Source organism: Capronia coronata, assembly GCF_000585585.1.
Source record: "Capronia coronata CBS 617.96 chromosome Unknown acBCG-supercont1.4, whole genome shotgun sequence".
Classification (NCBI taxonomy): domain Eukaryota; kingdom Fungi; phylum Ascomycota; class Eurotiomycetes; order Chaetothyriales; family Herpotrichiellaceae; genus Capronia; species Capronia coronata.
Genome location: NW_006912896.1, coordinates 1,952,055 through 1,975,994, shown reverse-complemented (window position 1 = coordinate 1,975,994; position 23,940 = coordinate 1,952,055). Strand labels below are relative to the sequence as shown.

Genomic DNA, 23,940 nt, shown 5'->3' with positions numbered 1-23,940 from the left:
CATGTGCCCATCTAGAAGTTCCAACCTTGATTCGGTAACATCAGCTGCAAGTCTGCTATCTCTAGTGTAAGCCCCCAGCGGTACTAGCTTCAGAGGTGGCTCATGTATGATACCACAAGTACACTTTGTTGCTCGGGAAAAGATCACATAGCTGCCAACGGAGCGATGTGAATGGATGCTTCGTCACTCGACGCAAAGGCCGCGAGTGGTCGGAGTGTAGCAGTGGCACGTCGAAGGAATGCATCAATCAACGATGAAGGACGGTGAGGACGGGGCTAGGGCCGACAAGAGGGATACGTCGGCGACGTCAAGGGCTCGAGGCTAGTATAACTTCGTCTGTGCGTTCGACGGGAGAGATGAGCTGGGGGCTAGTGGGTGGTCAAGCCTGTGCAATCAGTACATTAGAAAACAGCCACTGACGCCAATGGCGCCGCACCACCCGAGCGAAATGTCCCTGCTTGGCGAGGCGGCCCACCCATATCGGAGCGCAGTGACACGGCGGGGATGTTGTTTGCTCCTTCGGCTGGCGCTAGTGTCGAGGAAACGCGAGGCGGTCAGCAGAGATCGGAGAGATGAGACGGAGTAGAGTTCAATTTGGGGAATATAGAAGCGACGGCGAAAAAGGTGAAAGAATTGGTGAGCGTTGTGAGAGTGTGCACAAGTCGAGAGAAGAACGTTGCAGTTGGGGGTTTGATAAGAAGGTGGCAGCAGCAGTGGCAGCAGCAGGAGCCACGTGACTACCAGCAACAATAATTCAAAAAAGGAAGGAGCAACCACTACCTATGATGTCACTGTACCGCGGCCATTTCCACCTCCCTTTCCATCTGTTTGGCTCTACGCTCTCACACCAAATTGGCAGATATCACTTTTGACCCAAGGCTACATGGAAAGAAGCAGTTCGTTTGAACTCGCATCGAACACAAGTTGACTAATTGAAATGCATTGCATCGTAACACTGCGCCTGCTCGTAGGTCTGTGGAGGAACCTGTTGTCTTTCAACCTTCACCTCCTAAATCAAGACCTCCTCATTATGCGCCATAGGTGTGCACAGGTGATGCTAAAGCCCACACCACCTGTAGTGTCGCCGTGTCAGATCAATCACCCGCCGTTCTGATGGCAACTAGTGTGGTATCTTCTCCCCCAAGTTGGTTGGCTCTTGCACCTCCTTCTATCCTGCAGCCCGACCATACCTCGGTCCGCTCAGACAATCGTTGGTCCGCTGCCAGCCCTCGGCCAGGACAGCTTAGGCGCCTCAGCGGCACGCATTTTCCCGTGGACATGAAATCTCCCCATGCAAAAGAACCACAGCCAGCCACAGTAACAGTCGTGAATCAGGGTATCAGATCGTCATAATAGCAATGTGTGTAAAGTAAGAGAGTGTCGTGAACCCAGGTTGGGCATTTCCAATACCCGGACTAGTCTGTCTTTGAAAAAGAAAATCCTCGTCCGATCTATCAGCCAGATGTTGTTGGTAGTACATATGCGCCACGCTACTCCATAGCGCCGCGCTCAGTAGTAATGTACAAGGAGCAAGGAAAAGCCGACAGCGACATGTCAAAGTAAGCCAACATCCTTTCTAATTGAAGATGATTGCAACAGGTGCTTTCGCAAAGTTTTTCGATCATGCCATCAGGCCTCCACATCCGACTGGCTGGCGGTTGAGGTGGAATCTCCTTTGTGCACCTTCTTGTGCCGGCGCAAGTTGGACACGACTGAAAAATGCCGCCCACAGCCCTCCACGTCGCAGGCGAAGGGTTTCTCGCCGGTGTGGCTGTACATGTGTGTTTGTAGAGAGCTTGGCCGAGTGAAGCGCTTGTCACAGACTTTGCACTTGTGCTTCTTCTGTGTGTTGGCGGACATTTTGGACGAGAATTGCCCCATCATCGACTGCGGAGCTGGTGGTCCAAGAGGCGCACCTAGCATTTGAGTCGGGCGTGGCAGTGTGCGAGATGCGGCCATGGATTCGTATCCAGTATCCGAGGCTGCGGAACTGTAATCCGTGGCAGAATCGGTTACTGAGCCGACCGAGCTTGCCGCGTAATAGGGATACCCTCGGCCAGATTCGTTCGAGATGGACGAATGACTGGATGAGGTGTGCGGGAAACCATATGAATCATTCGAAGCTCTTTGAGCCCGGGCTTCATAGATGTTGCGAGGGGTCAAGTCTTGAAGGCTCTGGTGACTGAGCGCCAGCATGCCTCGGGAAGCATCAAGCTCCCCGAAACTAGCGGTTGCGGCTCTGGAGTTGTCGATCCTGTTTGAGTGGTTAACATACATACACAGGCACGCGGGATAAGGATATAAGACTCACGTGTCGGACATCTTCCGATGTTGATGTTGTTGCTGCTGCTGTTGCTGCTGTTGTTGATGCAATGACTGAGCATAGCTCAGGCCAGAGTATGAAGGCGCGTATGACGCGGCGGGGGCGGCCGAGGAAGTCGAGTAAGACTGCTCACCAAAGGTTGAGCGTGGAATGTCTTGAGGGAGGCTTAGCAAATCCGTGCCAGAAAATCCAGTACTGGAGTAGGGGCTACCTTGAGCCATTGTTCCAGAGACCGGCGGCATGTGGGAATAAGGCAAGGACATCCCTGATCGCGTATTGTCTGTTTTTGAGAGCGCCGGGAATGATGAGCCGGAGGTGCTGGTCTGATGGGACCATGGGTCGCTGAATTGAGGTGTACTTTGCATGTTTGGGTACATGTGATCGTAACCCATTCCTCCGTAATGTCGACCCTGGTTGTCAATGACCATCGTCATGAGGACGGTTTTCGTAGGAAAGTAGGAGGTTGATAGTGGCGAAGAGGCCTTGATAGGCTGTGGTTTGAATGCCCTTGGAATGGGCAAGGCTGAATCAACAATCAAGGGGCCAGTGTATAGACTGGTCCTTTGAATCGTAGGAGGTTGATCTCAGGTCTCACCAAGGGGATCGGCGAGTGTTATGTAGAGTAACCTGTGGAGAGCCTGGAGGCCGGCAGTTGCCAATGGGAGCTCCACAGAAAACGATGTTGATCTCTTGCTGTAGTGGTCGATGGCGGAATGGACAGTGCCCCTTTGCTTCGACAGCGCTGTTCTGTCGTTGCTTGCAGCGATTCGCAATCCTCAAACCAGTTCGGCGAACGGCAGATCGACAGGACTGGCTGCTTGTTGAAGGTATGATGCCAGCTCAACGGCCGTGCTTGAATGGAGACCTAGTAAGCTTTCCAAATCTCCGGGCTTGGTGGATGTGTTGGAAGGTTGTTGGATCTTCTTGTCGGTCTTCTGTAGAGGTATGGTATAACAGGAGAGCGGTTTATTTCAGAGGGTGGAATGTTAGACTGAGATGCTTTCAGAAGTTTCGAAAGATCAAGGTCCGTTCGCACTGGGTGGGGATTGTCAGGATAGATAAGGTGTCGTGAAGCACCGAGTTTGCAATATGCCAGCGTCTGCTATGTTTAAGTTACGTCGGTGGGATTGACCCTTCTTTCTGTGTTGTCGCAACCCTTGGTCGACTGGCATCATCGCAATCACTGGGGACTTGCCCTTGAGGGGCGTCTTTTAATGCAGGGTGTTTAGGCCCAAGCCGGCAATTGGACAAAGCTTCAGGTGGAGGGTCGGAGGGACAGGGATTGACTTGCGGAAGAGCCTGCGCCAGCCCGGCACTTGATGAATTTGGTGGAGGCCATGGCGAGCGACAGAAAAAGAGACGGACAGGGGTGTCGGTGGTTCTGTTGTTGATGATCAGTGGTCAGGCCTCAGGTCTCTAGCGGGTTGGGGGGGTTGTTGTTTTTCGCCAGCCGGTATGTACTACGTAGTAGAATACGTACTGTAAGTGAGACTTGAGCGTGCAAGCCGTGGGTGGGAGAAGCCCTTGTCCTTGATGAGGCTTAGGGAGAGTAGGGGTGTTGATGCGGATGCGGGTGTGGATTAGATGCGAGTGGATACTTGTTTGCGTTGATGCCAGATTGAAAGATGGAGGCTTGATGAAGTGTCTGATGGAGGCCGGGCGAGGAAGAACTGCAACGGCATTGGAGGGATAGGACTGCGATGGCATCAGTTGGCGTGAAGGAGGCTTGCAATTTGAAGGACCGCCGATGCCAAGAGTCGGGTGGCGTTTTGAGCTGCAGCCACCCCGAAGACCCTTCCCACTTGGTCAAGCCAGTGGGAGGCGGACGAGGTTGGAGGTCAAACAAGGGCCTGATTGATGGAAATCTACCGGGCTTTCCACTAGTGGAGGTTTAGAGGAATAATGAGTTCAAGCAGGACCATAATCTGATAGCACGGATAGTAATTAAATGACATTAAGTTATGGAGGAAAGGCGTTGGAGACGGCGGCAGAGAAGCATGACCGATGAGCTGCCTGGATAAGGTTAGAAAATCTCACCAGTGGTCGTTAAATCTTGTTGGAAAGTCCACTCTAGGTACCTGCCTACCTAGCAAGGTACTCGAGGATGGCCTCTGTTACCACCAAAGTGCCAGGCGGTGTGTACAACCATAGCTGTGCAGTGTGCAGAGGAAGCAGTGAGCGTAGGAGACCAAGCCAATAATGCTGCCCAAGAGATGACGGACTTGCAGGCCCTGTGGTAGTAAGCCATTAGGGATTTAGGTAGCTGCTACCTTAGGTACCTATCTAGAAGGTCACTAGCCAGTTAAGCGTCAGGCAGAAGGTCAAAGTGTCGACTCTGTACTTCCCAGGTACCTCTCTAGTACCTAATGGTTGCACCTAGGTGGAAATGACTTTGGTAGTGCTTTATCAATATTATTGTTAATTTGTACGTGAGCCAACCACTACTAATTCACTACAGGAGCGCATTTGACGTTCGAGCCCCGAGCGCGATACAGATGCAGAAGCAGAAGCAGATGCAGATTGCGCCAACCGAGCAGAGAATGGCGGGTGGTCACTCTGCACAGCAGATGCAAAGTATGTACTGGGTAGGTACATATTTGGCACTACTGGAGCAGCTTGAAATCAGTGGCTTGCGCAGAAGGCACGGAGGCTACTTCGAGGGAACGTTATTGGAACAAGTGATGAACGCGGGTTGTCGTCTGTAGGGGCTACCAGTACTAGCTCCGGCGACAGTAAATGGATTCTGCGGCTCCCTAGCTTGCGGAGAGCCTGAAAGCTGCCCGCATTCTCTTCGCCTGGAAAACTCCCCGAGGATGTCCAAGTAAGTATACCTAAGGTACCTGAGCCCTATATCTTGCGCCTTGACTCCCACTGTTCAACACTTTCAATAATATACCTCCCACTGCAGCTACATAATATTCTCAGATGGTCCAGCACAGCATACCATTAGGTACAGGTTTACTCCTGTTACTCCCATGATCAACTAATTCCCGCACTGGCAAAAGCAACTCCATCAGGTCCATCGTGTGGAGGGAACCTTCGTGTCTCCAAGTGTCAAAGTCCTGCGACACTAAGAACAGTTGGCTGAAGTCTGATTTTACTTTGGCGTGTCGTTATGACGAAGCTCATCATCGGACCTTGACAACTTCGAGTTCGAGGGTCCCGGTCCCTTTTCCGCTAAGAGTAAGTCAAAACAGCATCCGTCTCCTCCCAATTGTCAATTCAATCCACTGTCGCAATCGGGGGCCCCAATTTTGTGGCTTGCAAGGATTCTTCTACCGTGACCTTGTGCCAGTCAAGTGCCCTGCCCGTACTCCATGACCCGGACGCCGCTGACGCTGTATGTGGTACTATGCCAATGAAGACTCGGCTCTAGCGGACGTCTCTCCGCCCAACTGGACGCCTTCAAGTTTCAACCCGACCGAAAGGGACAAATCCAATCTACGTTCAGAACCTGTGCGCCCCCCAACCCTCCCGGTTGCCCATCTAGCATTCGTTGTCGCTCAGAATCGTCTTGGTATGCCAGCGGTGAGGAGTGCTGCCGTGCAGTGCGCCGGGGGGGTAGGCGCATCCATGTTTTCCCTGCAGTCAACATCTGTTCTGTTCGACCCCCCGTCGCACAATTGTGTGCCGACTTCCGTCCAGAGAATGTACGTAAGGCTCTTGGGGCTTGTTTGTAGCATCCAGTCCGGGGTCGTGGCTCCGGGGCCCTGCTGCGAACGACAGCATCTTCATTCCTTCTCTGCGCTTTGAAATGTATTGCAGTGTAGTAGGTGTATCAGTCGACAACTTGATAAGATTAGACGATTGATACTGGTTGATCTTCCCAGATATCAGATGAGCTCGCTCCATCGCTGATCTGTTTACCATTCTGATCCGGGGTTGGAAACCTCCTTCCACTACACGTGAAGAAGCAATGCGACTTGCTGATCTCTAAACGTTGAGTAGGTGCCTTAAATGCGCCGATGAACGTCGCTAATAATGCTTGTTGGCACAATCACAGCCCTTCGATGTTCTAAATCCGTCCGAGTAGAATGGTATATCGCCACCGTCGAGTAGATGGCCATGTTCGCGAGTACGTAGTACTCTGCAGGTAACGAGCAGGCATTCAACCCTCCAGGCCTTGCCATGCTTTCAGCGGCGTTAGTAGGTAGCTATCTGTGTCGCCCCTGATAGTGGCCATTCACAAAGATCGAATGCTCAGCCTCCTGGAATATACCTGCCCGACGACAGGGGCGGTCTTGATAAGGCTTCTTCTACAGTCCCTGGAGGACCCTGCAGCCCCAGATTTTGCCCCTTGCACAAGCTGTACCTGGTCAGGTTCTACATTTTGTATTGGGATCAAACACAGGGTCTTGACAAGGTATTCGAAATGGCCTGACCTTCCGTGACGTTTTCTTCAAGGATGGCTTCGGGGGAGTACCTACAGCGGTCCTTGTCAACCTCCGGCAGCACATCGTTATCATTGTTTCGGCCGCTATCTTATCTGCCTCCCTTTCCGCCGCAGAGTGGCTCACAGCTCTTGAGGCTCCGAAGCTCGCCCTTTGGTCACTCCGCCCATAGCGTCAAAGCTCTCCGACTCAGGACTCCGCAACTTTCCAGTGGAGACCGATTCTGAAACGCTACTAAAGGCTGTCGTCGTCGTCAAGTGTGTCGTTAGCGCTCACGGGGGGTGTTTTCCATTTTGTCCCCAGTTGCCAGGGCCCGCAGCAGCGCTAACAACCATCGCGTGCCGTTTCTGTGTTCTGGGATGTGTCCCACTAGAGAACGTCATAACAGTAATCTTGGGTGTGAGGGAATGCTCCATGATTGGCTTGGAGATAGGGCGTAGTCAGTCCTCTCGAAATGGCGTATACAAGCAGAAAGTAGTCCAGTTTTCCGGGAATTGTGGTTGCCAGGAGAAAATGGGCATGGTGAACGAGGAGAGCAGGAAACGAGCGAAAGATGATAACAATTACTGTGGTCAGATGATGCAATCGTCTATTTGGTTTCCAGATTGCTGGGAGCATACTCTGTACTGAGGGACTTACGGAGTTCACTCTCTCTCACAATCTCCCAGGCATTCAACGATAGCAAATCCGCCTAAAACGCAAGGTGAGTCGGTCGCATGGCCAATGTGTGGAAGAGTGGCTTTCGTAAACGTAATAGTGAACTTCCTACTCCCTTAACCACAACTGCTTTCGAGGTCAAGCTTCCCCGGTACTACAGAGTACTAGGTAGCAGGCTGGTGGTACATTGACTTCGACAATCACTGGCACCGCACATTTCCCACTCAAATAACGGCGTGAAGATGCAGGGTTGCTTGAACTCCCAACAATCATTCTTCACCTACGGGCATTGAATCCGACCGCGACGTTTGACCCCTAGGTAGGCGACGCAGGGCTCATTAGACACTTCCCTCCCCCAGTTCCCCGTTGCTAGGCTTGCTTCAGGCAGCCCTGTCAGGGTTGACGCTTCAGCAACTGCAGAGTAGCCAGGAAGGTACCTGTAGGAACCTACGAACCTAGGCACCTAGGTTAGTACCTTAGACACCTAGGCACCTACCTACGAGTAAGAGAGTACCTATAACTTCCAGCTGCCTTCTTGCTGCCCTGCAGTGTGGTACTGTGGTACGCCTGCAGAATGCAACAATCGAATGTAACGCTGCCAGTGCTTCAAGCCCGACCGCCAAATCAACCGAGAAGCGGGTTTCCTGGTCTGCTCTCGTAGAGAATTCCCTCCAAACCCGACTCCGCTTAAGCAGCAGCGAGGCCACTGAGTGAGGCCCCAGCCTTGAATCTCTCAAACTCCGCTGTTCGAACCCTAGTCGAAATTCGAAATTCGCCGGCCCCCACATTTCTTTGCGTCCCGCCATCACTGAAGATCTGCGAACGCTGAACGCCACGAAGTTGAACTAGGTCCAGGGGCATCGACTCCCCATGTCGCTCCCCTTAACGATCACCACTGCAGTACCCCCAGCTCCCGGCTTTGCGACGAGAGCATATTTCGACGAGGCGACGGCGCTTTCCGGGCCCAAAGGACATCGTGAGTAGCTCGCCAGTGAAATCAAATTTCGGTAGGACAATTTCCAGAGAAAGAGGGAAGCTGTGTCGCTTCGGTCCAGGTGGACATTCGCTACAGTTGGCGGCCCTGTAAAGCCTCGTCGACCCTCTTCCTAATCAGACGCTGGAGAGAGGAGTCCTGGCGAGGGTAGCGAGGCTAGACAACTGTCGCTTGCAAACAACAGACTTGAATGGCGCAGGGAGATTTCGACGATGCCACTTCTTCGCCAACTGACCCGGTGAGCAATGGTCACCCGCGCCTTGTCAGACAGGGAGTAGTATTGAAGAATGGAAGAAGTATGGAAGGGTATCACAATAACTGTCGCGCAACAAATAACGTAGGGTGATTTGTTTCGGTCGGACGTACCACTGGTCATCTATCCAGAATACCATTTCGCCTTGAATGTAGTGCGTGCGTACACATGAATGCGCTGGCCGCAAGACCGCAGGGCTTGTAAAACCCTCTACAAAACTCCATTCCATGCATCAAGTCATTCCTCGCCTCGAGGCCTCAGAGATGGCAAAGGCCGATCAGCTGGGTATGATAGCACTTCCCGTTCGTGCCGAACCCTCCAAGCCCTTCCTGTAAGAGGCATTTGAGCAACATGCACATCACCTGTTTGATGTCTACGGGGACAAGGGTGATCTCATAATCGGACCGACGAGGCTCTACGGATAGATCGATCCTCGCCCTAGCGCCGTGACGCCCTAACAGTGATAATGAGGCTCAGAGGAACTCCCGGCATGGTCCAATCGAGCACGCCATGGATAGGACGTGTCGGCACAATGTCCAACAAGTCGTTGCAATGTACAACCGCACGTATGTCCTTAGCGTATCCTCTTGAGCCTTTCGGTTTGGAAATGTAGTCGATCGTCGAACCGGTCGCTCTGGTACAAGTCAGCTCGGAATTCTCTGGAATGGAATCAAACCATCTTACCTTTTCAGCAATATTCTGTATCAGTTGATTCTGTTCTTCAACCTCCTCGCCTGTGGCGCGAGCCAACAAATTCAACCGCTTGGCGGCCCCTGAAAGATCGTCGATATTGCGGTCGATCTCGTCTTCCATCGCATCGTCTTCACTATCTGCCTCGAATTGATATTTGGCGCGCTCGGCAAGACTCCCTTTGGCCCTGGGTCCCACGGAGGCGTCATCCAATCCTTTGAAGTTCTGGTTCATTCGTTGAGTGCTCCTGAACGCCGCTTCCCGAGTAGACTCTCGGGCTTCCCGTTCTGCGTGATGACGATCCATGATCTGCTCATCGCGACGAGCACGCCTATCTTTGGCAGTGAAAGGGTTGTTGACATGGGGGGCAAACATACTTCTGTTCAGGGTCTTCAGTTCTTTCGCTTTATCCTCGGCCATGTTGATATGGTTGTTTCCAATGTCAAGGTTCTTGTCAGTATTGTGCATCCTCTCGCCCTGCGCCCCAAGCCGGGCGAGAGTGTTTCGGCCCATCTCTTCAGCCTGGGCAGCGACACGAAGAGCATTTCTTGTCGAAGCCACATCCTGCTGCTTCATAAAGCGGATCTCCTGCTTGGTCGCTTGGATGTCCTCCTCCTCCTCCTCTTCGGCGGTAAGTTGCCGGTCGCCATATGCCCCGTAGCTTCGTTCCTCGGCGTTATTAGTCGAGTCGTATTGATAGTCCGGAGGCCCGGCTGCCTGGACCTGTTGTTGTTTCTGTTCCAGACGTTGTCTTACTCCGCCGAATAGCTCATCCCGGGCGGGATCGTTATCAAATGTGGTAGAAGGCCCAAGTCCGCCGTAGCCGCCTTGTCGTGACGTGCCGATTGTCTGTTGAATGCCGGCGTAGGGATTACCACCATTGCCTCCCGCGCCATATCCATTCTGGTTTCCGAACTTCTCGGCACCGTATCCACCACCGCTGGAGTTGCCCCCTGCGGGCTGAGTTGGCGGTCCTCCATTGTATGAACTATCTTTACCATAAAACGGCCTCTGTTGTCCGGGGCCCGGCAAACCACTGAAGCTACCCTGAGGACCAGGGCCGGGACGAAATCCTGGTTTTTGATCGAAAGCCGCAGGCTGCCCTTGGCCCTGTGAAGGTGCGATCCCGGCGCTCATTTTTGCCTTGGTGTAGGGATCCGGAGGAATAGCAGGCTGTGCGTAGGGATTCGAGGAAGGGGCGGGGGATTTGGATTTCGATCGGGAGCCAAACAGAGCGAGACGGCTTGAGTCGTCCTCATTGTCACCCTTCTTGAAAGTAAATTTGCCCATTGTGGCAGACGCTCTCGTAGAATGCAAGGGAGTCAGTGAAACTGATAGGACTTGAATCGTAATGATGGTTCAGAGAACAGGCAGAGAAGAGAGGCTCTGATGTGGTCTGTATTTAAGCCATCCAGCTGAAACACGAAGACGTGGCTGACAGGCGGTGCAGAGTCCAGACGGTTGTAGTACTGACGGAGTATCAGAAGTTACATACTTTCGCCGCAGTCTGATGGCCCCAGGCTCCGACGATCTAGGTCGCAGGATGAGGAGAGTGACAGGCTGAGGCTCCGCTGCCGCGCTGGATGAGCCTCGACTCCAACCGGCCTGCGCGACACTTTTGTCTTGGCAAGTTTGCCGAGTTTGACCTCAGACTCCGAGTCGTGCCTGGCGTTGTTGATAGGGAGCGGAATCTGGGCCTTACAACCCAAGGCTTTACGGGTTCAAGGACACCATTTGACTTGTATCCTACGCTGATGGGGTCGGTGTAAGATTCCAGGCAAAAACAGGGCTAATGGCCCCGAACATAGACAAAGAAGCAGAACATATCCGAGACAAAGCGAAAAAGGAGCTTCTCGGATTACTCGAAGGAGTGAGCAAAGACAATAAAGTAGAGTATCACCTACTCCAATACTGATTCTTCTCTAGGTCCGCGGCAAGAAGAATCTTGTAATAGGAAAGGACTTGACCGGACTTCTAGGTCTGTTCGTCCAGTTTTCCCAGCTCAAAGAATATGGCGTGGACAAGGTGTTCGAGCTCGAAAATGGCAACACCGACTCTTCCCAGAGGAATATCGTTTACCTCGTGCATGGGGAAAAGCCTCTTCTTGTCCAAGCTGTAGCAGGTAAGCCCACAGAAGCCCAACTTTCGATCACAGGCGGGACCTACAAAGAGACTGCGCGGATTCTTCCCTCTGTTCCCCGTTGTCAGTCTAGCTCCCAAAATTGAGAGAATCAAGTTCTCGAATTCGGCATCTCTGAGATTCATTTTGCTTTGTGTATCAAGGTATATGCGAGGACACCAGACAAAATGCTAACACTTGCAACCTCAGAACAGATTAAGAAACTTCAGAGAAACGGCTCTGTCGAGCATGAAATCTCCATTATCTGGGTCCCAAGGAGAACACTTGTTTCCAATAAGATTCTGGAGGATGCAGGGGTCTTGGGCGACGTCAACATCTCAGAGCTGCCTATATTTTTCCTCCCACTTGAAGATGACATGCTGTCCCTGGAATCGGACGAAGCATTCAATGACCTGTACTTGGTACGTCAACAATCAAGGCTGAGACCTATAATCAGCGGTCGCTAATAGGTCTGCACAGAGACATGATCCGGGACCTCTCTATCTCGCGGCCAGAGCTCTCATGCAGATTCAGCAGCGTCATGGCCTCTTCCCGCGCATACTGGGAAAAGGCGACCATGCTAGAAAGCTTGCCAACCTCCTGCTCCGCGCACGCAAAGAGCTAGATGCAGATGAAGCTGCTACACAATATACCAGCATGCCGAGTACCTCAATTGAACAGCTAATCATCATTGATCGTGACGTCGACTTCGCTACACCATTACTTACGCAGTTGACTTACGAAGGCCTGGTTGACGAGCTTGTGGGCATCAAGCACAATAGGGCCGAGGTCGATTCATCCATCGTTGGAGCCGCTCCTCAGCAGCGAAATCAGGGTGGCTCGTCCTCAATATCTCCAGCTCCTGCTGTTCGACAAGGACTTAAACGCAGGATTCAGCTAGATTCCTCCGATCCGTTGTATGAACAGCTCCGCTCCTCCAACTTTGCACTCATTGGACCGCATCTGAACAAAATTGCGCGGCGTCTTGAATCAGACTATGAAGGACGTCACCAAGCCCGGGGCATCAATGAACTGCGGGAATTTGTGAACAAGCTGCCCACCTTTCAACAAGAACATCAGTCCCTGGCGATTCACACCAACCTTGCCGACGACTTGACCAAACAGACCCGCTCCGATACCTTCAATCGCGAGTTGGAGGTTCAGCAGAATATAGCCGCTGGCACAGATCCGATCTATCAGCATGAGACAATCGAAGAACTCATCGCTCGAGATGCACCTCTCAGTACTATTCTCCGCCTCTTGTGTCTCGAATCTGCTGTGGCGGGTGGACTGCGACCGAAAGACCTTGAGTCCTTCCGGCGCCAAATTCTTCATGCTTACGGTTTCCAGCATCTCCTTACCCTCGATGCATTGGAGACCATGGAGCTTCTCCAGCCACGTTCGTCGGCGTCAGCGTTGCTCCTTCCGGTGGGTGGCGGAGCGGCCCAGTCTGAGAAGGGGACCAAAACGAATTACGCACATTTGCGTAAAGGACTGCGCCTGATTGTTGATGAATATAACGAACAAGATCCAGAAGATGTTGCCTACGTCTATTCGGGGTACGCACCGTTAAGTATCAGAATTGTGCAATGCGTTCTGCAGAAACAGTACATTCAGTCTTTGCACAAGTCATCGTATCCCTTGACATCGTCGAGCACAGGCTGGACCGGTTTCGAGGATATTATGAAGTCAGTCAAGGGGCCAACCTTCACCATCGCTCAGAAGCCGACGGATGAGAAGGCAGCAAAGGCGAAGGCGGCTCTAGCTGGCGTGGGTGGTTGGAAGACTGTTTTCATCATGTTCGTCGGCGGGATCACGTTCGCGGAAGTCGCAGCTCTGAGGTTTATTGGGCGAAAAATGGCCGACTCAGGCCAGAGGAAAAGGATTGTGATTTGTACCACTGGGGTGATCAGTGGGAGGACCATCATGGAAGGCGTGATCGAGAAGTCGAATCTGGCATCTGGCATCACTGCGTAAGATTTACAGGGAAGGGCATACGCCGACTGTAGCTATGCTCGCATGGCCTTGAGGGTGTCTTGGGCCTCCTGTTCGATCATGCTGAACTTTGCCTTGACGCCCGCATGGTCCGTCACATATCCTTTCTCCAGACCACTGTCCTCGACCAAGGCCTTCTTCACATGCTTTTCTTCGACTTCGACACCGAGACCAAACCTTTCAAACTTCTCGCATTCCAGCTGACCGCAGAAGATCAACTTGTCCATCCGACTACATCCAAACATTTCTCTCTGTCTGACTGCTGCCATCTGTCCCCAGGTATATCCGTCGTCACTGTCCTCCTTTCCCCCTAAGGTTAGGTATGCATCTTGGAGGCCATTGTCCGTGTGCAAGCTTCGGTCAAAATCCTGGATGGCATTGAGGTCTCCTCCCAGGACGCTGCCACTGATTGACAGATCATGCATGAACTTGGCCACCTCGGCCAGCTGATGTGGTCGCTTTGGTGGATCGGCGACCAACGATTCCAGATGGGTATTGCAGATTCGGATGGTGCGGTTACAACCGAAGTCCAGATCAACGAAAAGACCGTCTCGCTCCATGACCGTCGGCTCGTAGTGCACGCGGAACACGGCAGAGACTGGCCAGACTTTCGGGATGAGCGTACAGGTGCCGTAGTGACCTGATTCCCAATACTTGGTGTCTATGTCGGTCATGCGGTATTCGTCACGAACCCAAGGCTGAGCCTGGATGAGGTCGAGATCGGACTGCAGCATCTCTTGCAACATGATTATACTCGGGCTGGAATGCGAGTTGACTTGAGTATCCAGGTGCTTGAGTGCCGCGCGCATCCTCTCGTCTGGGTGAGGAAGCATGAAGTCGATGTTCCATGAAATGATCGTGAACTTGGAGGACGATATGGCTTCGGCGGACGGGACTTTGGACGGCCATGTCTCCTCCCATGAGGCGCGTTGCGGAGAGAAAGAGTAACAGGGTTGATCGTAGCGTTCTTGTCGCTTCCATGGAAGAGATGGCTTCTTCTTTGACTCGATGAGTTCGATGATCCGTCTGAGTCCGTCATCCATGGCGCGACTCGATGCTGTATTGCTGTGAGACAGACCGTATCTGTGTCTGACGCTGTTCAAGTTGTGTAGACGGTTCGGCTTCAGAGGTACATAGGATGATGTCTGTACAGCACAATGTGCAAGGAGGTCTCGTCTAGCAAAGAGGTCCCGCATCCGCCCTAGAGTCTGACATGTAGGGTCAGCAAGCCCAGTCAGTGTGAGAGTGACTGTGTTAGTGTTGGTGGTGGTGTTGTTGAATGTCTGCTGGTGACTGATTGACTGCGATCGCAACCGAGGCTCCAAATATAAATCTGATTGGGCATTTAACGACAGTCAACGTCGACCTCCTCACGTCCAGCATCTATTCGAGTACTGGCTTAAACACAGAGTTCTGATCTCATTGCCTCTACTGCGATAAACCACACTTAGTCGCTTTCCATGTATATGTATTGCCATTCCAGCCATCCAACTCTGCAGCCTGCGCTCATTGTACACTCTCCTCAGCGATGCCAGATGCAGATGACGAGAGGGCAGACACGTCTATTCAGGCACGTTCGTTGTCACAATTGACGGCGATCAAGCGACCGCGCCCAGTGATTTCATGTTTGGAATGTCGAAGAAAGAAGCTGAAATGTGATCGAACGTACCCATGTCGGCAGTGTCTCAAGATCGGTCGCCCGGGAAGATGCGAATATCAGGCTGGACAGGAACCCGAACTGAACACTGCCTACGCGGCAGCATGGACTACCGCAAACAAGCGACCGCGCCTAGATCGGGAACCATCCGAGGGACTCGCGGACAATGCAAGCGACGCAAGAAGAAACTCCTTTCTTGAGCAAGAGCGTCGCGAACCACGCAGACTTCTCTACTCCCCGGCGCCAGCTGCTGGGGGCGTGATTGAAGACCTCCAGGAAAGGATTGCTAGACTGGAACAAGCTCTCCTGGCTCAGGACCGACAAAGTCAGCAACGAGAAGATCGGCCACGGTCGGTCGCGTGTCAAAGCCCACCGAGCCGCTCATCGGCAGTGGACTTCAACGGCCCAGATGAAAGTGACCACGTCGTGCGACCGGGAACGAATCCGCCATTCCCAGATGCGTGCTCGTTCCTGCAGCATTTGCGAATGGATGACCACCACCCTGACAGTGTGGATCTAAAGAAGGAGCTCAGATGGGTTCAGGAAGCCATCGAAGCGGTCAGGCAAAATGGTCGTCAGCGGCCCGCGTTTTCGTCCATCCGAAATGCCTATGGGCGGTTGCGTCTCCCAGCCTATCCAGTCTGTCTGAAACTGGCCATGCTGTATTTCGACAACCTGGAGCACTGTTTCCGGATCCTACACTGGCCCGAATTTCGAGACCAGCTCGGAGTCTACTTCACGAATGAGAATCCAGAGCAAGTCTGCAAATTCGGATTCGTGCCACAGATGGTAGGCGTCCTCGCGATCGCCGCCACTCTCGGCACCCATTCAGAATGCGACATGGGCAGCGCGTGTCCGATCCTTGAACCGCCCTTGGCCTTGAGATTCATCGACGACTTCCTCCACAGTCTACAAGATCGACAAAGGTACTTGCTCTCCACGTTGCAAGTGAAAAGTGTCGGCCTGATGTTGAGATGGATCACCATGGCCCCGATCGACGACCTGTTCCACTTGAATGGAGACCTCCTCCGAGACGCGTTGGTGATGAAGATGGACCAGGACCCGTCGACTCTTCCCGGGACGAGTATCTTCCAAGGCGAGCTTCGGCGCCGGTTGTGGATGACCATCGTGGAATGCGACCTGATGCTTTCCATCCTGTGCAAGCTGCCATGCATGGTCCCGCCCTACACATGCCGACACCCGCAGAATGTGGATGACGACGAAATCTACGAGGGTATGCAGGCTTTGCCTCAGTCCCGGCCTTTGGAGGAATGGACCGACGGCCTCTGCCAGTACGTTCTGTCGCAATCGTTCCCGCGTCGTCTTGCCGCATGCAAGCAGATGGACAGCTCCAGCCCAGGCCACGTCAAGTTCCAAGACGTGCTTCTGCACACCCGCTACCTTGAACGAGTGCTGCAAGAGCTCCCTCCGCCACTGCGCTTCAGTTACATGGGCGACCAGGCGAGCAAGACCCCTCCGCGCCTGATGGCCCGCATGGAGCTGGACATCAGTATCAGACGGCCTCTGGTGCACCTGTATTCGTGCTGCGCGTCGGCCCCCAATGCAGACGACATCCAGCAGGAAATCAGAGCCGGGTTTCTGCAGTCTTGTCTGATGTTGACGACTTTTCAGGATCTGTTCGATCCGCAGTTCTCCGAAATCAATGTCCCCCGGCCCGAGGGCTACTGGGATTTCTTCCATAACGTCTACAGATACGAACTGGGCCAAGCTATCCTGGGCTTGTGTCTCGAGATCAAAAGGTTGAGCTGCGCAACCGAGGCGCACAGATCGACGCACACAGTCACAACCGAAAGGGCACGAAATACCTCCTTGAATCCAGCAACGTCGACATCGACACCGAGACCGGCTTCGACGCCCTTCAATGGGACCCCAAATGATAGTGCTACTGACGCGGGTGCCGGCGGTGATGGTCCATCTACTGGTGGTGCTGGTGGTGCTCCTGCTGTAAGAGCACCGTCATATACCAAAGAAAACATGATCGACGCCGTCAAAGACATCCTCGGCCCCATGAAACGTCGGCAGCTCCACCACGGCGCCAGTCTCAAAGACCTCGTCTACTTCACCGTGGTCTTGACCTCTGTTTTACCGCCACAGCCAGGCGTGACGAAAGAGGCCATGATCCATCAAGCCCTCCAAGGCTTGGTCCGTGACTGCAGAGCTCACTTGGAGCGAGAACACGGGTCCATCGTGAACAGTGAGGCCTTCCAACAAAGACATCGCCCGAGCCCCCATCCTTATCCTGCGTCCTGGTCTGTCACCCGTCCGCCACTACCTGTAGGTCCCAAATTCGATCCCACCTGGGCTGAGTTTCCCGATCTCGATTTCCTCGACGCCACTGGCCCGGATGAGGTGATGCGGGTGGCAGTGGATTGAGATGACTGAGCCAGAGTTGTCTTGACCTTGGGCTTAGTCTATCAGCATGAGCTGAGCGTGTCCTGGGTCTATCATTTTTACGGTGTTGCAGCTGATGGTGTCCCAGTGCGTCACCATTGCCAATTGTTGTTCTTTGGTTGTGAACATACTGTCCCTCTCTTCGACCGTGTACCTCACCCTACGGGCTGTAGTGCGGTTGGCCCGGCTAGGTCTAGTCACCCCAACTTACATGTACAAATTGGCCGCCGCGGAAACTCAGATGGAATTCGGTGGTAGAGATTGAACTTCATCGTGAAGGTTGTCGGCTCTTGACCGATCTTTACCAGGTTGTGGCCCAAAATGGTCGAATTGTGGCTTTTGGAGGTGGAGATATTGCCTCTCCAGCCCTACGAGCAACTGGCGAAGGTAACTTCGCGGAATTCCTTGGAGCAGTTGTGTTCTCTGAAGATGTACTTGGTTGTGCAGGCCAGATCCTATCCTCCATTGAAGTTGACTCGCGGTCATGCACTGAAGACAGGGTGAGATAGAGACGAAGGATTTCTGACAATGAACAATGTGAAAATATCAGCTAAATTAGTGCGAAACAAGAACAATGTCTCACCCCAGATCAGAAGTACGAATTTGTCCAGGTCTATCGGGTACTGTAAGTGTGAAGGTGGACAGGGCTGGTCATGAGTTGCAACAAAGAAACAGGGAGGAAATTTTTTCATGTTCAATTGGATTTTGTTTCATCTCAGCTTATCTCATCGGTCTGTACCATTTGGTGAGAAGCAGGAAGAAGCTCACTTTTGCCCTTTTCTAGGGTCCCTGGAAAACACCATGCTATGCTCTTTCGTGCGAGTTCGTCACAAGGACTTTTCCGTACCCACCCACCTGATGCAGTATCGTTGCATCTGACTCCGAAGACTCCGGGCTATGCTGAAAGAAAGGCAAGAAAAAAGAAAATGTACTCTGGTCATTTGATCGTTTGATCGTTGGTGACTGCACATTCAACTGGGGCACAAGACCACAATGTCGATATGTACGTCGTTCGTGGTGATTCGTCGTTGTGGTTCGTAGCTCTTGTGTTGGAAGGACGTATTTGCTGAATGGGGTATCTTTGATTTGCTGGAAAAAGGAAACATTGATTCATTTCGACGGGCATGTAAAGGAGGTCCAGTCACTGAAGAGTCTGTGGTGGCGGATAGGCAAAGCCCGGCTGGTCCTCTTCGAACTGACCGAAAAAATCGTCGTCGACTTGATAGTCCATGATGCCGTGTGGAGTGCAGTTACTGGAACCAAAGTCACTGCCATGGAAGTCTGTAACCGCTTCCGTTGCTGCCTCCTTGTCGCGAGATTTGACTGGCTCAGGAGCTGGTACGCCAGGGAGAGTTGGGTATTCGCCAGATGGGTAATGGTAGGGGTTGCCCTGATGCCAGAGTTGACTGCCATACAGGGCCATGTCTCCAGACAGAAGGTTATCGTTCTCGTCATCGTCCATCTCATTGTCAGAGTCATCTTGTGGTTCTCCTGCTTGCTTGATGGTGCCCTCCTTGTTGACTATGTCGTTCACTGACACTCCAGTAAGACTTGCCATGACTGATAATTTCTTGGTACCCTTATCTGAGCGAGTCTTGCGTTTCTTAAACGCTTGAGCGGCGAAAGGGAGTCCAACGGCTTCATACTCATCAATGTCTTGCTCGACCTTGCGCTTCTTCTCACGAAGGGCCCGCTTAGATTCAAGTCCCAGATGTGCAGTACGAACATGCTCCTCCAGGCTGGCTTTGCTTGTAAAGCTGCGGCCGCAACCGTAGACGACAACATCCTCCTGGTTGGCAAACTCCTCTGGGAGGGCAATCTCGGTCTGGCCACATACAAAGTCGCGATGGTTTTCATGGACTGTCTTGACGTGCACATTCAAATTACCCTTCTTGGTGAATTTCTTGTTGCAGCCAGAATAAGTGCAGGGAAAGACAGATGCAGATTCCGAAGCCTTGTTGGAGAGAATGCCATGTTGGATCTCCAAATGTCGAGTCAACTCTTTGTTGGAGCCGAAGGAGGTGGGACAGAATGAACACGTCGGTGGGTGTTTCTCGGCGACGTGAGCTTGGAACTCGCCATAGGTTGCGAAAAAGGTCTTTTCCAACTCTTGTGGACCGTCGTCTTGCGCATTTGCAAGAATGGAGGCATTCTTCGCAATGCAGTCAGAGCAAGAGAACCTCGTGGGATCATGCTTGGCTCGCTGGTGGGTACGCAGGTTTTCGGCAGTGTCGTAGGCTTTGGTACATGGAAGGCCTGTCGTGTTGTCCAACTCGGTGCATTGGAAAGGTTTGATGTTTTGGTGAGCCGACAAGATGTGACGGTCCAGAGTTTCTTGTTTGCGGAAAGTCTGATTGCAGCCAGGATAGCCACGGCATGTGAACTTCTCTTTGACCTCATGTGCTTGGACATGGCGTCGCAGTCTTGTACCCGTTGCAAAACTCGCATCACAACCAGGCCATGTGCATTTGTAGTCCCTAACATCGGTGTGTGCGCTTTTAACGTGATGTTTCAGGTGGCTGGCACGGAGGAACGCTTTGGTACACGGCGGATGCGGACAGGTGAAAGGACGGGTATTGGTATGAGATCGAATGTGCTCGGAGAGTCTTGCTTGACGGTTGAAGGCCTTGTCGCAGCCATCATAGGGGCACTTCAACGTCTTCTGGCGACATGGTGGGAGTACAGAGGAAGGGGGAGTCGAGGCGGGAGTATTGTCGATCTGAGTTGGCAGTTCGTCCTCAGAGTTGATGATCTCGTACTCATCCAGATCAAAGTCGTCATCTGTGTCGCTCTGTGACAAGCGCGCCATGACTGTTGAGACGCTGCGACGTCGTCGCCCTGTCGTTTGAAATTGATTGTCCGCGACAAGAAAATTAGGGAAGTAAGGTAACGCTGATGAGAGGCTCAATAATCCAACGCCGATGGATGATGACAGGCCAATGGCGGAGTTGTGGGGGAGGATTTTTTTGAAAGGCTGCTGGTTGGTTTCCGCGTTGGAAATTTCCCGGTTAGGCCTCGCGCCGCAAGCTTTTAAGCACGTGATTTGTCGCCAAGCAATTATCCAGAGTCACGTGGCTGGCGCAGATCCCTGTCGCCTTTTTTGGTTCTTGCGTTCACTGCGAGGATATCGGAAACGAGTCGCATAACGTCCTGCTCTCTTTCTCCTGTCGACTCGTGCGGGCTAGATCTGTGATTGTCAGTGCAGTGCCGCTGGAAAATGTCTGACTACGGTGACGAGGGCGGGTAAGTGACTAGCGATCTATGCCTCTCAAACAGCCGGTTGTTTGCAGATGACTGACATTTCTCGTTTGTTTTTCAGCTATGGCCAGGACGAGGCCGATGAGACCTTCTACGAGCCCGAGGAGAACGTCGACGAGTTCGCTCCGGATGCTGAAATTGACGAAGCAGCCATTGAAGACCGAGCGAACGCTGATGAAGGCGAGGAGCGAACGGTGGTGACCGGCGACCCCAACCAGAATGCCCAGAAGCCATCCAGTGATGCCGACAAGAAGATCCCCGACGACAAGAGAACCACTACACCTTACATGACGAAATACGAACGTGCACGTGTCCTAGGGACTAGGGCTTTGCAGATTAGGTAGCGGGAAGCACGCACATATGCAACGAGCCGTGGCTGATTCAACATAGTATGAATGCGCCTGTCCTTGTGGACCTCGAAGGCGAGACCGACCCGTTGCAAATTGCCATCAAAGAGTTGAACCAAAAGAAGATACCCCTTGTTGTCCGCCGATATCTGCCCGATGGATGGTGAGCATGTTCAACCTACAGCGGTATGTTTTGTGCTGACCCTTCTAGGTACGAAGACTGGACCTGTGAAGAATTGCTGTGAGAAGCCGGCCGTACTTATCAATATTGTACACCTGTGTGTATCTTGCGCCGGCTTCGATATCGGCTACACACGTTCCTCGAGTCACGATCGCATCGGTGTGAATACGTCGGATGGTCCGTTATTGCCTTGGGCCGTTGGCGCTCGAAGCTCTCCATGAGCCGCGCCACAGCCTGTCGAATGATAACAAGACTCGAGTTGAAGCACGGCGCGAATATGGCCTCCGATACTCTTGATGCCGGCCCATTAAAGCCATGAAGCTTAAACAAAAGCGGCTTCGCTGGATCGCACAGGCTTGCTGGGCAATGAATCCCGGCACCCAATCTTGCTTTGCACACAGCCGGTGCTCCCTATCGACCTAGATGCTCGATGCCAGAGCAGGACAAGTCGGTTCTTCTCATCCCTCAAGGGAAAGCTTGGAAGATATTGGACAACGATGAACTCGGCAATATTGTAAAGGAGGAATCGCACCGGTCCCAAGCTCGATCTTATCTGGAGCAACAGAACCACCACCAAACCCGAACCATTTCGCGGGCCACTGATGATCATGTACAACAATACGAAACTAAAAGAATTCCATCAAGGATTTTGAACATATTCTTCTTTGATCTGTGTCTTTTCTTCTCTTTGCTTCTCCCACCACCTGCCTTTCGAAGATAGCTGTGCAATGGCCTGCTTACTGATCCCAGACCCGGGCGGAGCTGTCGCCTCGCAACAGCTACACGAGAGAGTCAAATCCCGCTCAATTCTGCCACTTGTCTTGGCCACATCGTCGACGACCTCGACCAACTCCTCCAATTTTAGGACTAGAGAAACTTAAAGAACAGAAGGGTAACTACCTATCTTGCTGGGGTTCTAATCAGATGAAACTAGATAAGATAGGGGGCTCGATGGAGAGAAACGTTCAATTCAATGTTGAATGGACGAGCATGTTTGCTTGAGCCAACAACTCAAAATGATGAGTGAACATGACGTGGACAAAGGCCTGGGCCTGGTCTGATTTCGTTCTTCATTTCCTGCACCTTGACTACAGATACATTGGGTATGTTTTCTGACAACATAAGCCCCAGCTCCAGCGCCAGGTCCAAGTCCCTGCACATACGCTTTCTTCGGCAATCCAACATGAGATTGTGCTTTCGAAAATGTGTCTGTCCTCCCTGGATCTTCTCTATCATCACATACACAGCTCAAAATAAGCTTCTAGGCTGGATTCGTCACCATTCCATCAACGCGATCATTGGACCAATCCCTCTTTGTTCAAGCAGCCCCATCCTGATTCCATGGTGATAACCACTTGTCTGTCTTGTGATTGTTCTGCCCTCAAGGTCAGCTCCGACTAGGAATCTCCCATAAATCCAGATAGTCCAACATGCGTAGGTGGTCTCATCTGTAAAAAAAAAATTGAGTGTTTCAAACGGAGATGCTCTAGATGGCGATATCGTCGGTAGTCCTGGCGTCGGCGCATATACCGGCATCGTGACGGAAGGAGGTTCAATCCTGATGAAAAGTCATTCGACCTTGAACCTTCCAGGAAAAGTTGCTATCAACAGCATAGGGTAAGGCTTTCACAGCGCAACACGCTACTGTTCGAATGTCTGGGATGTAGGTTTGGTACAGTGTTGCACGAGGTGTGATATGTCGCTCAGACAAATCGGACTCTTGGTGATCTGTTCACAACCCAAGCTTGCAAGTCCTTGTCCCAATCCACCCCTTCACTTTCTGGTGCACGATAAAAGTGTGGCTTGCGCTCTTCGACGTTGATGTCCACATGTACCTTGCGCTCTTTGTGGCAGTGCTTCTGAAACTGTGGGCGAGACGGGATATCATGAACACGAGCTTCTGCCGGACGGACTTTCTCCAGTCGAAACTTTTCGAGGCGCACCTTCTTCAGCTCGACATGAGGCTTTGCTGTGACATGGCGTGGTTCACGGACTTCGAAGACGGGAGATGGCTTAGGCTTAGGCTGAGGCTCAGGCAGACAGCGTTCTCCCATTTCGACCGAGATTGAGATGCGATGCTGCTTCTGCTCGTTGTGTAGACCGGTGATCTCAATGCGAATGCAGTCCTTGCGCTGGGGATCTTGCTCGATGACTCGATGATGGTGGTGCTTGTGGCTCTGCTCTTCTGATCTGACTACCACGTGACGCCGCTCGGAATATTCCTGATACATCTTGATGGCCCCGCGTGACTCGTCTGTCGACGATGCGTGCATTTGCTTCTTGCGCACTAGATACAGCTTTCCTCCGGCTTGACGCTCAACATGCATGCTAGTACCGTAGCGTGGAGTCGATGCACCAACTTGGACCTTGGCAAAGATCATGTTGCCGATGAAACAGTAGAGGACGATTGAGAATGGGGTATAAGAAAGTCAAATAGACCGAGAGCTGGGAAGAGTGTTTGGGAAGAGACTGGACGAATCACTGTAGTTTGCGGATAATGTGACGAGTGAATACCAAACGGAATTTCCAGATGATGTGACAAGTGAATACCAAACGGGGTTTCCAAGTGAAGTGACAAGAGGACGGTCTCGCAAAGTGAAGATAATAAGTAATAGTGAGTGTTCCAACAGTGAAGAAGATACTTAGACCTTTGGCCATCTAGT

At 52.3% G+C, this 23,940-nt stretch overlaps 8 protein-coding genes across 8 annotated transcripts; 3 read left to right on the top strand and 5 right to left on the bottom strand.

The window, feature by feature from the left end:
• Positions 1–1,629: 1,629 nt before the first annotated feature.
• On the bottom strand, positions 1,630–2,757 carry A1O1_05266 (uncharacterized protein; the record flags this gene model as incomplete). The annotated part of the gene is made up of 2 exons (XM_007726152.1): positions 1,630–2,254; positions 2,312–2,757. 2 exons carry the CDS (start codon positions 2,755–2,757, stop codon positions 1,630–1,632), a joined length of 1,071 nt encoding a protein of 356 aa, XP_007724342.1.
• A 6,435-nt stretch (positions 2,758–9,192) lies between these two features.
• Positions 9,193–10,598, bottom strand: A1O1_05265 (uncharacterized protein; the record flags this gene model as incomplete). Its single annotated transcript, XM_007726151.1, has 2 exons — positions 9,193–9,252; positions 9,303–10,598. The coding sequence occupies 2 exons, from the start codon at positions 10,596–10,598 to the stop codon at positions 9,193–9,195; spliced, it is 1,356 nt and encodes a 451-aa protein (XP_007724341.1).
• Positions 10,599–11,100: 502 nt separating this feature from the next.
• Positions 11,101–13,404, top strand: A1O1_05264 (lysine-specific histone demethylase 1; the record flags this gene model as incomplete). The annotated part of the gene is made up of 4 exons (XM_007726150.1): positions 11,101–11,178; positions 11,235–11,430; positions 11,638–11,849; positions 11,908–13,404. The coding sequence occupies 4 exons, from the start codon at positions 11,101–11,103 to the stop codon at positions 13,402–13,404; spliced, it is 1,983 nt and encodes a 660-aa protein (XP_007724340.1).
• Positions 13,405–13,436: 32 nt separating this feature from the next.
• A1O1_05263 (uncharacterized protein) lies at positions 13,437–14,465 on the bottom strand (the record flags this gene model as incomplete). Its single annotated transcript, XM_007726149.1, has 1 exon — positions 13,437–14,465. One exon carries the CDS (start codon positions 14,463–14,465, stop codon positions 13,437–13,439), a length of 1,029 nt encoding a protein of 342 aa, XP_007724339.1.
• A 485-nt stretch (positions 14,466–14,950) lies between these two features.
• A1O1_05262 (uncharacterized protein) lies at positions 14,951–17,473 on the top strand (the record flags this gene model as incomplete). The annotated part of the gene is made up of 1 exon (XM_007726148.1): positions 14,951–17,473. The coding sequence occupies one exon, from the start codon at positions 14,951–14,953 to the stop codon at positions 17,471–17,473; it is 2,523 nt and encodes an 840-aa protein (XP_007724338.1).
• A 1,159-nt stretch (positions 17,474–18,632) lies between these two features.
• On the bottom strand, positions 18,633–20,300 carry A1O1_05261 (uncharacterized protein; the record flags this gene model as incomplete). The annotated part of the gene is made up of 1 exon (XM_007726147.1): positions 18,633–20,300. The coding sequence occupies one exon, from the start codon at positions 20,298–20,300 to the stop codon at positions 18,633–18,635; it is 1,668 nt and encodes a 555-aa protein (XP_007724337.1).
• Positions 20,301–20,781: 481 nt separating this feature from the next.
• A1O1_05260 (DNA-directed RNA polymerase I, II, and III subunit RPABC2) lies at positions 20,782–21,341 on the top strand (the record flags this gene model as incomplete). Its single annotated transcript, XM_007726146.1, has 3 exons — positions 20,782–21,089; positions 21,140–21,259; positions 21,308–21,341. The coding sequence occupies 3 exons, from the start codon at positions 20,782–20,784 to the stop codon at positions 21,339–21,341; spliced, it is 462 nt and encodes a 153-aa protein (XP_007724336.1).
• Positions 21,342–22,980: 1,639 nt separating this feature from the next.
• Positions 22,981–23,658, bottom strand: A1O1_05259 (uncharacterized protein; the record flags this gene model as incomplete). Its single annotated transcript, XM_007726145.1, has 1 exon — positions 22,981–23,658. The coding sequence occupies one exon, from the start codon at positions 23,656–23,658 to the stop codon at positions 22,981–22,983; it is 678 nt and encodes a 225-aa protein (XP_007724335.1).
• Between the last annotated feature and the right edge of the window lie 282 nt (positions 23,659–23,940).